The sequence below is a fragment of the Lontra canadensis genome, unplaced genomic scaffold (assembly GCF_010015895.1).
Source record: "Lontra canadensis isolate GAN:19392208 unplaced genomic scaffold, GSC_riverotter_1.0 scaffold2, whole genome shotgun sequence".
Taxonomy (NCBI): Eukaryota; Metazoa; Chordata; class Mammalia; order Carnivora; family Mustelidae; genus Lontra; species Lontra canadensis.
In genome coordinates this window covers 64,999,324-65,012,141 of record NW_022630996.1, presented here as the reverse complement: position 1 = coordinate 65,012,141, position 12,818 = coordinate 64,999,324, and the positions used below count along the sequence as shown (strand labels likewise).

The 12,818-nt window shown below is 37.8% G+C and overlaps 1 protein-coding gene across 1 annotated transcript; it reads left to right on the top strand.

Annotated features, from left to right (window-relative positions):
* Positions 1–293: 293 nt before the first annotated feature.
* Positions 294–10,702, top strand: CLDN12 (claudin 12). Its single transcript, XM_032875577.1, has 3 exons — positions 294–468; positions 1,725–1,813; positions 7,371–10,702. Exon 3 carries the CDS (start codon positions 7,404–7,406, stop codon positions 8,136–8,138), a length of 735 nt encoding a protein of 244 aa, XP_032731468.1. The 5' UTR covers positions 294–468; positions 1,725–1,813; positions 7,371–7,403; the 3' UTR covers positions 8,139–10,702.
* Positions 10,703–12,818: the final 2,116 nt, after the last annotated feature.

Sequence of the window (12,818 nt, the reverse complement as noted above, 5' to 3'; positions counted from 1 at the left end):
CTTTTCTACTTTGAGCCTTGGTAAATGCTTTGTGGAAAAAAATATTTAAGCACTTTTGTTAACAAACCTTACGGGGAGATCACATTTAGTAGGAAATATTTACTTGGGTACCCAACTCCAAACCATTTTTAGTTTTATTTCGTTTAACTTTTTTTTTTTTTTAAACACCTGTAACCCAAGTCTGGACGGAGCTAACGGTGCATCCTGAGTAAGGAGGCGGGAGGTGGGGGAGAAAGGCTGGAGGCTATCGCAGGATGTTGCCTGCAGCCGCGGCCCAGTGGATTCTGGGAATTGTAGTCTCCCAGTTATCCAGGGCGTTCCTGAGTAGAGCCTCGGGAAAACCCGACTACGCTCCCAGAAGCCTCCGGGGCGGCTCGCTAGGAACGCACTTCCTGGGAAGCTGAGAGGGAGACGCTCTAAGAAGCTCCTCAGTGTGGGAGAGTGAAATGTCTTGGATGTGAGGAACAGGTAGGTGTGGTCAAGAATCTGATTTGGGGTCTTTTGCATAAGTCGTTGAGGATTTTGTGTTAAATAGCTAAATCGAAGGGAATCAGGGACACTGAAAACTGCTGACCACGTCAGTGGACGTGAAAATTGAATGAGGAGATATTTGATAAGGCTTTAAAAAATTGTGTACACAGGAGTATGGGAATGTCGAGATGTCTTGCAGGGGCAGCCGAGGGCTTGGGCTTGGCCGGCGGAGTGTGCGGTGTGGAGCTGCAGGTTGCTATTTTTGAATCACCAGCTGGTTGTGTAATGATGACCTGCTCGCGGTTCAAACCCACTCAGTGTTGCAGGGGTGGGCTTATTCCGAGAGCGGTAACAGTCACTGTTGCGGTCTCTTTCTATTGGCTCTGACCAGGAGAGCTCCCCGCGCTGTTTCCCCCTTTCTTTCTGCTAGCTCTGGTGCTCCTAAGGACGGGGCTCGAAGGGAAGGAAAGGAGAGGAAGGGGAGTGCGGGTTGCGCTGGAAGCTTGGTTTGCTTTATTCTGAAGCCCAAGCTGTGTGTAATCGGCCTTGAAAGGCGCCGGTTACCACGTTAGAGGAAGGCCAAACTTGGTAACCCCACTTAGAATGAAAGCTCAGGGATCCTAGTGTGAGTTTTTAATTGTAAAACAATTTTCCCTTAATTGGGAGTGACCAGTTATGCATGATACCAACTTAAGAAACATACATTTAGAAAAGAAAAAAATCATAATTTGAAATCTCTTCTGGGGAGACTGTTGAGGACGACATTCTGCATAATAATGGGGCCAGTGATAAATGCTTTAATCCAGGAAGTTCTCTGGCGTTTATTAGTTTGCATCCTCATCCTACCTATTGTGATAAATAGTACTTGAAAAGGAAGTTGTTGATGGTTAAAATAGATGTATGGAAACATATTTAAATGGCACGTTGAGCCATTGGTGGAACTGTAAACTCAAAAAAGCATTCTAGTTGCAAATTTTAGGACGCACAGTGCAGATCAACTTAGCCTAGTTTTGTTATCCGGATCCTTCTAAAAAGTACAAAAGAAACAATGAATTTGTTTTACTTCCAAGACAACTAACTGCACAGTGTTTCCTTGGGCCTCCTTATTCGTCCTGGATAGAATCTAAAAAACCCATTATGTGTGTCTGTGTGTGTCTGTGTGTGTGTGTGTGTTTATGCGTGTGTGTATACACAAACACGTATAATTTAAAGAAGTACTGTATTTATTTAGGAGATTTTCCCTATTTCTTTAGGCCCAATCATCTCTTCTGTCTATTCAGATGTGCATATATTTCTTCTAAGTTGATTAAAGTTGATTTAGACCTGTCAAGTACCTCAAAGAGTAAGTACATCCTTTGATTTTACTCCTTTTCCTTTTTCCACTGTATATCAGATGTCATGTTTTTCTCTTGTTCAAGAAAATGAAGTTTTATGATAGACCTCCTTTGTGAGAGCAGTGATTAATAACCTGTAGTTTTTAAGAAAACTCAATTACAGGTAAAAGGGACTGCTCATCTTACCATCAAGAAGTAATGTAGTTGCTGTTACACATGTCTTCTCATATAACTATTCCGGATTATCCCAGAAAAAATTACATAGTGGTGGGTCTGTGAGTTCCTAAAGCTGTTAGGTATTATTTCTGCCTCAGACTTCTTTGAATGCACAGGACAGGTATCTTTTTAAAAACCTTTTTATTTGAAAATGACATATTTGATAACCTTTAACTGTGTACCAAATTTTATCCATCTATTTCTAAAAATCACCATGAAATAGATAGGTGACAAATGTGAAGTGCTTGTTTTGAAACAGAGTGCTTATTTGATTTGGTCAGTAACCACTCCATAGAGAATGCTCTGTTATTATTGTTACGTGGCTGTAATCATCTGTGATTGATTGCTGAGATCTAGAAGAAAAGCACTTTCCTAGCTAAAGAAAATAAATAAGCCTACTAATAATCATTATAAACTTAAATTTCTGACCATATTCTGTTTTACAAAGGGCTTTACTATTCATGATCTTACACATACCTTGGGGAACATTTTACAGATGAGATATTTGAGGTTCAGAGGACATAGATGCCTTGCCCAGTGTGTAAATGGTAGGTTGTGACTGGCATTTGGGTCTTTGATTGCCTAGGCTATAATGTCAAGTTGCCACTCACAACAAGCCCAGATATCTGTATATCTGACCCAGCTTAAGGCTCTTGCCTAGTTTGTGTTCAAGAGTGCTACTTAGATTTGTTAGTGTGTTCTTAACCTGGCACATTTTCTACAGTTCCAAAAAGAGATTTTCATATGGCAAAAAGATGTTTATCTTAATCATTGCTATTTAAAAAGAAAATACAAATACAAATAAAATAAATTGTTTTGCTCTAAAAATAGTATTGGTTGGATAAACAAATTAATTTGATATATTAACCTGTTAATAAAAAGGGGGGTATATCCAGTAGTAACAAACCTATTGAGTTGAAAACATGAGAATCAGCACAGGTATAATTGATTGACTCCTTGCCACTGTGAAAGTTAACTAGTGTTGCCAAACTTAGTTGTGTATTTTTGGAAGAATAGTCTTTATGTAAATACTTGGGAATGGTCTCATTTTTAGGGGCCTGTTTTAGGGGAAGAAAATAAACTTTGTTTTAAAAAATGGGAGAGACTGGCTAATAAAGAATGGAAAGTGGAGGGCATGGTCTAGAAGCAACTTGGAGACTGTCAAACACACAGGATATGAATGAATGAATGAATGAGAAAGCAGGAAAGAAAGAAAAGAAAGAAACTGATAACAGAGCAGATTTGTAACTTTCTCTCTAGATCCTGACCATACCCATATGGACCTTACATTTTTTTGTTTGTTTGTTTGTTCAGATATTTAACAAATCAAGTGCCTTCTGTGTATCAGTGTGGGACACAGTGAATAAAAGAGAAGGCTCTCTGTCATCCTGGAATCCAGTCTAGTGAGAAAGATAAATACTAAACAAGGAATTATAGGCATAATCACTGCTCCCAAAGAGAAGGTAAAATGGTGAATTCAGAGTGTATAACCAGGGCTGGGGGATGGTTAAGAAGAAGGGAGGAGAGAACAGGTTTAGGGCCAGCCTCCCTGAAAATTAGAAAAATGAATACCTTTTAGGTAAGCAAAGAGTAGAATGGAATTAAAGTTCTAGAAGGAAAAATAGCATGAAGTAAAGCCCTTAGCCAAATATAAAACTATAAAATTTGAAGAGTTAGAAGAAAAGCAATATGGCTACTTAGTCTGTAACACGTTAGATGCGAGAGTGACACATAAGGAGATTGAGAATTTGAATTTGATAGGAACTGATGGTGGGATTTGAATCTTTGGGAACCATGGAAAAATTCTGAAATTTAGAAACTATTCTGAGGGAAATAGGAAGGCCTTGAAAGTAAGAGATGTAGTGAGGGGCACCTGGCTGGCTCAGCTGGTGAAGCATGCAACTCTTGATCTCCAGATTATGGGCTTGAGCCCCACAATGGCTATAGAAATTACTTAAAAAGAAAATCTTAAAAAAGAAAGAAAGAAAGAAAGAAAGAAAGAAAGAAAGAAAGAGAAAGAAAGATAGTGAAATAATCAGTTTTGCATCTGAAACAATTATTTTGGGTTAAAAATTAATTGGCGTGGGACAAGAGTAGAGATCTTTCACCCTCTTAATATGAACAAATCCTAATCTGAGAATCAGCATTATTTTCAATTTTAAATCACTAACTATATTCCATCTCCCTATGAAATGATTCCTCATCCCTCTAGTGAGATAAATGACTTATCAGATCATGCAGATGTGGAGTTAAGAACAGGTCATAAGGAAAGTAGCCAGAGAAGGTTATAAAGAACAAGGACATTAATTCCAGCACTGAGATTGAAATTAGCTAAAGAATTGAGGTTAATAGTATTTCCCTTCTGAAGAAATGTCATGGTATCCTTGGTGGCTGTGTACATTAGAACTTTCAGTCAGTCTCTGGGATCTGAGCTAATGATGCTTCAGTAAAAGCAAATTCAGGCAACTGATACAACATTTGTGTTGATTTGATGCAGGATAAATTTGAACAAACTTGATTCTGAAGTGAGTATTGACCCACCTCTGCTCATTAGTGTCATTTGATAGTCTATAATCTAAGAATTACAGAAATTTGTTTATAATAATAAAGTCATTCATTCTGATCTTATTTCTCATCCCCTTTGCATTGTAGGAATTAGTGGTACAAGGCAGCTTGATTGGAGAAATCTCAATTTTATTGATACCTCTATCTCTGAAAGCAAGAGGGAATTTATGATTGGGTTAGAACTGTGAGTACATTGTCTAAAGGAGTTCTGAAGCTTTGAGAGAAAGAGAGGGAACCTTTTTCTTATGTCTTCACAGCTTTAATCAATCATCATTCTCTTTCATTGCTTAGTCTTTCTCTAACCCTGGATAATACATTTTTTATAAACAGGTACCTTATTGGTTCACTCTGCTTGATATTTAACAATTACCCTTTAACATGTAGTAATCATACAGTTGATTCACTCTCAGCATAATTGACTCCTCATAGAACAGCATATTCTTTCCCTCACTTGGATTGTTAACACATTGGAGCAGGTTCCAGATCTTAGTATCTTCAGTTGTTCCAGGGCCTAACAGTATTTTGCATGTGCTGGATACTCAGTAAGTACCTGAGTTGAATGAATTGATTCATTGAATGAATCTTGGTAATAGCTTGGTACTTGGTAATAGCTACTTCTTTGTCCAGTTCTGCATTATCAGTAGTCTACCTTTGTGAATAAATACATTGTGAATAAATATTCATTTATTCAAATATTCCTAGAATGACTTACATGCTGGGCACTGTACAAGTTGCTAACAGCATATGGGGGAGACAGGTAAATGAGCAAAAACTAGTAAGAAGCTACATTTTGGAGGTTGACATCATTAGTAGCCTTTTCCAGTGTAAACATCCTCAAACCTGAACCACAGTGTCCATTACTGAAACAAGGTGGTTGGTTGCTAATATTAAGCAGATAGTTTTTCTCCCCATTTTGCCTGAAAAATATAAATTATGACTACAATTCCTTGGATTTGTTTTCATCTGTAAACGATATATTTGCAAGTAATTGCTACTCCTGGTAATATTGACAGAAGGCAACATTATAAACAAGTAGCAAATTAATATTAATGGAAAAACCTAAAACTATGCCTAACTTGAGGACTTTGAAATATGGTTTACTTGTACTTAAACTGATTTTATATTGTACAGTTATATAGGTATGTATATACCTATATATTTTCTGCTAATAAAATTATTCCTAGTTTACATGACCAGATTAAATATGCAAATATGTTGTTTTCTAAAGAAAAAAAACGTGTCTTCCCATTCAGACACATTTGATCAAGTCCTAACCCAGTTTAGCATTTTGATCTTCTTTCTGGCCCCTGAACTCCTGGAAATGCTATTCCACCATCACAGCAGATAATATTTGACTTTGCAGAGGGTCATAGGTACTCTGAACACATACTGTATTCAGAAACAATAATATTCTCAACCTTTTTCCTTCATCATCTGACTAAAAAAAGTAAATGTGCTACTTTTTTGGTCTGTTGGGTTGCCTCATTGTGGGTGTGATAGAAGGCAGAGAAAATACACTTGAGTGGTGTTTGGAGAGTGCATTTCAAACTCTTGAATTAAAGCTGAACTAGATACTGGTCTTTATACTTTGTCACATGCAGAAAAAGAACACAGCCTTTTAATTTGGAATGAAAGAAAGGCCTGGCTACTTTTTTCTTTTTCTTACAATAGCATTAATAGAGATAGGTTGTCATTACTTCAGGAATTTGTGCTTTCATCTTATATGAGCAGTAATGGTATAATAACCAATAACCACAAGTGTAATAACTTGGAAAGCATGCAAGTCATCTTGAATCAGCCAGGAAGTAGTTGAACAGAATCATTTCAGGTATCTTTGTTCTCTTCTTTTCATTTGACTAACTCACTGGAGAGTTCATTTACATTTTGTAATTATCCAGTATGCTAGTATATACGAACGAGATGTTGGTTTTTCTTACTTAACATTTATTCAGCAATGTTCTTTAAACTGCTCCAATGTGCCAGGCACCGAGCTGGTCACTGAGTGCTAAGAAGTAGTTAACATTTGAATTGCTCTTACAGCATGCCAAACATGTTTTAAGCAGTGAACAGTATATTAACTCACTGAATACTTAACTCTGTGAGTCAGGTACTGTTATTTTTCTCATTTTACAGATGAGGAAAAGGAATCACAGAGTGATATAGCTGACCCAAGGTCACTTGGCTAGTAAGTGAGGAAGTGGGGATTGGAACCCAGTCAGGGTCCTCCCTCAGCCAGTCTGCTGTCCTGTGATTCTTCTTTTCTTACATATTTGTCTTTTATGAGCCACCTTCACCTCAGCTTCATGCTCGTTTCATTTTACATTCACATGAGCACTGGAGGCTGAATTTGTGGTGTTTGTTGTTGATGGTTGATGAGTGCTCTGACTCTATATATTTGAGTGGCTGACACAGGAAAGTATTTGGTAGATGTGTGTTGAATGAGTGATTATTGACAATTGAGAGGCTCATATGTAATGCTAAGAGGATTTGAAAGTATTTTGATTGTTCCTCTGATTTGCTGGGAAATAAAATATTCATGTACAATGACCTCAGATCTTTGGTCGTTCCCTGATGTAGCCACTGGCCACCAATAGGTGAGTGCTCCTGTGCTCTGCTGTCACATGCACATGAGTTTATATACCTTCATATTGTACACAGGAAACAGGGACAGACTTTCCCTCTTTGCATTGATGTCATTAGTTGTGCTGCCAATCAGCACCATCCTTCCTGCTATGCTCTCCTATTGTCCCCTCATGATGTGTCCTCTTATGTGTCACCCCCCAGTCTGACTGACAGTACTGCACAAGCCTGCCTGCCATGGGCTGTCGGGATGTCCATGCAGCCACAGTCCTCTCCTTCCTGTGTGGAATCGCCTCGGTAGCAGGCCTCTTTGCGGGGACTCTGCTTCCCAACTGGAGGAAATTACGACTGATCACATTCAACAGAAACGAGAAGAATCTGACTGTGTACACTGGCCTGTGGGTGAAGTGTGCCCGATATGATGGGAGCAGTGACTGCCTGATGTATGATACTACCTGGTACTCATCAGTTGACCAGCTGGACTTGCGGGTCCTCCAGTTTGCCCTGCCTCTCAGCATCCTGATTGCGATGGGTGCCCTGCTGCTCTGCCTGATTGGAATGTGCAACACGGCCTTCAGGTCCTCAGTGCCCAACATCAAACTGGCCAAGTGCCTGGTCAATAGTGCAGGCTGCCACCTGGTGGCCGGGCTGCTGTTTTTCCTGGCAGGTACTGTGAGCCTCTCCCCTTCCATCTGGGTCATCTTTTATAACATTCATCTGAACAAGAAGTTTGAGCCAGTCTTTACATTTGACTACGCAGTGTATGTCACTATGGCTAGTGCTGGGGGCCTGTATATGACTTCCCTTCTACTGTTTATTTGGTACTGTGCATGCAAATCTTTGCCTTCTCCGTTCTGGCAGCCACTGTACTCCCATCCTCCCAGTATGCATACCTACTCGCAGCCCTATTCAGCACGCTCCCGCCTCTCTGCCATCGAAATTGACATTCCAGTAGTTTCACACACCACCTAATGTCGAAATAGTTAGTTCTCAGAGAAAACTTGTAGCCTCACATTTCCCTTGTACAAGGACCCACATACATTTTCCTTTGTTTCTGACCAGTCAATGAAGCCAAATTTGTATATCCTGGTAGAATGAAGTGCTGCTAGTTTTATGAAAAGTACATTATTTTAAAATGTGAATCATTTTATCTTGCTTCTTATGCTAGAAAGATTTTTAACCTCTATATTGATATCTAATCAGTTATTCAAGTGGAAAGGACCTGTGTCTCAGTTGAGGTAATTTAGAGCAACATGGTAAAGTAAAATACGAAGACTAAGAGAGGCTATTGTACGTGATCTTTATGAGTATTTTAGAAAGTATATTGTCCTTTTTATATAATACCTTAAACTGGGAAAAAAGGGCAATTTCAAATATAAGAAATTTCTTTCAGGTAAGCGTAATATTTTAACAGTAGTCAGTCTGCCAGCTTAAGGCTGTAACTTTTCTTACTTCTCTCTCGGGGCTAATTATATAAAACAGAGTTTCATATTTTGAAGATACTTTCTTTTGTGCATTCCTTCTACCTCATGGCAGTGTTTTAAAAAATGCATTTTAAATGATGTCAGAGAGAATAAGCATAACATTTTAAATATCTACTAGTATGGATAACATTTAACATAATTTCAAAAGTTAATGATTTTATAAATTGTATTATTAGAGTTAAAATGGGCCATGTGATGAATCGGTGCTTCCCCTCTGTGGCAGAAAAGCCTTTTTTTTTTTTTCCAGATAGCATCCACCAAGTAGTACTCATGGCCTTGTATAATCTCTTAGTGACAAAGAAAGAGGCCCAAGTGGTTTGTTCTCTTTTAGACAGTGGTAGGGGACAAGCATCTATTCCTCACTGAAAACATCAGAGATTCATTCTGGTGGACTGCCTTTTGAATGATGAGTGAAGTAAGTTATGGCTTCACCTTGACCACATTCACTCTTGATTCAGTTTCTGCCTTCGTCACTGATTATTTCCTTGAGCATATATCTTTGCTCCACACTTTAGTGGGTGCTATAGAGGATACATGAAAAGTTTGAAATCCGGTCCCATCCACTAAGAAATTTTAATATAACAAAGAAAATCAAACTGTTATCTAACAGTTAGGAAACAGTCTCACTTTATTGGCAGCTGGTCTTAATTTCTCAGTCATTGATCAAGGAATATATTTCAACTAGAGACATGACTTTCTGACAGGCTTATTGTACAATATCAACAATATTCTGGAGCTTAGAAATTCAGTTCATTGGATCCTTTAGAGCACCTACATTAGCCTAGACACTATAATAACACCATATCAGATTCATGGGAATGGGCAAAAGTGGTAAAGAAATTAAATTGTTCCCTTTTCACCTCTGAAAGTATGATGATGTATTGAAGAGGAAGGAGTATTTAAAATCTCTTCTAATGGGGTAACATTTAGATGCATCTGTGTTAACACTGAAATGAATTCTTAGAAATTCAGGGATATTGGGTCTTTACCCTTATGAAAATTTGAGCTGCTGACTTAATTGGTATACTTTGCTACACATTAGCATTATGTTCATAAAGATTTTTTTATATTAACCATTAAAAATTCCACAAACCACTAGTTGCATGGTAAACAGATTATTATGCCTCTTTGCAAATCTGGGTATGATTCTGGTACTTCTGTGGATATAAGTGCTACTTTTCTTTTTTTCCTAATTACAACACTAGTTTATGTATATAGCAAATAATTCCATTGTATAATTTTTAAATGCCATTAGTATAAAGCATGCAAAACTATGGTTTTTTTAGTTATAGCTTATGATTACCTTCAGTTCCATTCCTTTTTACTCTACTCAGACATAGCTGAATCTTGATCACTCCAAGACAATGGCAGGTTTAATTTTAAGATTAATATTAGTTTCCTCCTTTGCTATTTAATATCAGCCCTCTCTCTCACTAAATTTGCCCAGAAGTGTCAAGAATTCTACCATCTTCCTGTTCTTAGTATCAACAATGTTAAAGAAAAGTAGACTCAGCCATTAATACACTAGACAGGTTTTAGTCCATGGGATCATAAATATAAATGTGAAGCTTTTTCTATAAGCATCTTTTGCAGTCTTTCATAATCTGTAGTCTAAATTACTATTTACTATGGATACACTAGGCAAAAGAAACAGATGTTTCCCTTATTGTCTTTAATATTTCAGATTTGCTCTCAGTAGCTAATTCTTCAAAGCCATCAAAGGAAAGCAAGTATTTACAGTCCTTTTTAGTAATTTTTGAGCACTCATCAGGCTATCATTGTGATGGGGATATGTTTTTTGTTGTAGTTGCTGCAAGCTATTAATGTTAAGGGCCTTTTATGGAAGCCAGCTTGAAACAAACCTTAAATGTGGTATCATGCACCAGATTTGGTTTATCCAGCGATGGGAGAAAAAAAAAAAACAAACCTCTGAGTTTCCTTTACTTGTAATTATACACTATAACAGATAATGTTTGTTGTAAACTGCAATGTAAAACCTCAGTGAAACTGCACTGTATTTCTTGGTGTTTATTAAAAGATGTATTTTTACAAGTTTTTGTTTCTATCCTTTTCCTCAATGCTTTAAGGGAAAATATTTTGAGGGGCATCTGGGAGACTTAGTTGGTTCAGTGACTTTAGATTTTGGCTCAGGTCATGATTTCAGGGTCATGAGGTTGAGCCCTGCGCTGAGCATGGAGCCTACTTAAGAGTCTCTCCCCTTCCCCCACCCCCGCTCACACGTGCACTCTCTCAAATTAAATAAATCAATAAATAAACTATTTTGAGAAATGTTTCTCAAATGTATGTACATTGAAAAAGATATAGCCCCATTTAAAGCCTTATAGAATAGAATTGGAAAGGAATTAGAAAACATGGATCTATTATTCCAGAAGCATCAAGACCCTTCATCCATTTCTAAGAGTAGTCCCCAGGAATTCACTGGACTGTTTCAACATTCCACCAAAAAAAAACCACTGAGTGAAGTTAGTGTGCCAGATTTGCTTCTTGCCTCATCAGTGGAATTTTCTAATGGTCTGTGTTCTTGAAAATTGAGAGTTCTCAAATGGTTAGGTAGGAGGACCTTTCCTTACTCTTTATAACTTGAGGTTTCCAGGAGAAGTGGTCCTGATAGGTAAGTCACCTTAAAATTTTTGAAGCCTGGAATGAGCTTTTAGTTTTTTGGATTGCAGCCTTCTGGGCTAGTTCTCGTGTGTACTCCTCACTGAGCCCTGCTCTATGGTAGCACCTTAGATGGAAGAGCCATTCACTGCACTAGAAATCTGAAGCTGCTTCAGGTTGAGCAAACCCAGCTGAATACACTAACACCACCATTCTGAGTCTGCTTCTCAGTTGGACTGGTTCATTGAGGGTGACTATGTGCTAGAGAATCCTTTCATGCTAATCAAATTCACCAGAGACAAATTTACCAACCAGAAATGATAAATACAGATTACTTACAACCACTATCCAAGAACTGCTTTTAAAAATAGATAGCATAAAACAGATCTCCTTGAAGAAAAAAACTGATTCCAGTCCTGGGATAGGGAAGTACAAGACAAACCCAGCATATCTTGTTCTTCTGGAAAGCAAGGACACATTCAAAGAATGATGGGGAGTTACCAAATTACATAGGAGCCAGCTTGAGGTTCCCACTGTCCAAATCTGACAATCTGAGCATCAAAAGAAACAGTAATGTGTTATAAGCTATTGAATAAAGCAAAACTCTGTGTGTCTATACTGATAGAAATGGAAAGAAAGAAAAGCTGTTTGTTACAGTAAAATAACAAGAAATAAATATAGGAAAAAAATGGAGTTAGGAAAACATCAATAGAACTAAAGGTGGTTGGTGAAAGTTTGATGAAAAATGGTATAAATATCCTGTAAATACTTAGTCTCAAAATTCTGCTCCACAAATGACTTGTTAATTTCAAAGGGAAGAATAGTAACTTTATAGTGGGTAAACTTGCCAGACACAGCCTTAACCAACTGATCAAATTTAATCACCAGTAATAAGACCAACACCATGCATCTCCTGATAGGGTGCAGTAAGGCCGCACCATTGCTTTTGTGGTGTTTCCATTAAAAAATACATGGTTTGAGGGGCGCCTGGCTGACTCAGTCCATTAGGTATCTGACATTGGCTCAGGTCATGAGCTTAGGTTCCTGGGATCTAGCTCCAGGTCAGGCTCCCTGCTCAGCAGAGAATCTGTCCCTCTTATACCTCTGTCCTTCCCCCTTTGTGGGCATGCACTTGCTCTTTCCCAAATAAGTAAAATCTTAAAAAAAAAAAAAAAAAAAAAAAAAAAAAAAAAAAAAAAAAAAAAAAAAAAGCTTTAGATTAATCTTGAGGAAAGATGTGCAGCTTGTCAGTTCCATTTTTGCTTTTTGCTTTCTTCTCTTGCTCTCACTCTTCAGTTTTATAAAAAACATAGAAACTTACAGTCTTAAGTTATCTCCAAAATATTGTATACAGTAACTCTTTCAGGAGGGATTTTGAAGAGCTTGTGTTAGGTCTTCTGAAAAACTAAAAAGGGAAGATTCTTTGCAGAAGACATGTAAATCAAAGTCACAGCACTACAGAACTCAGGTCTTAATTAACCGTCCGATTTCCATCGATTAGGAAAATATCTTCAGTCCTAAAACATGCTGACCTGTTAGCTTAAGGGCT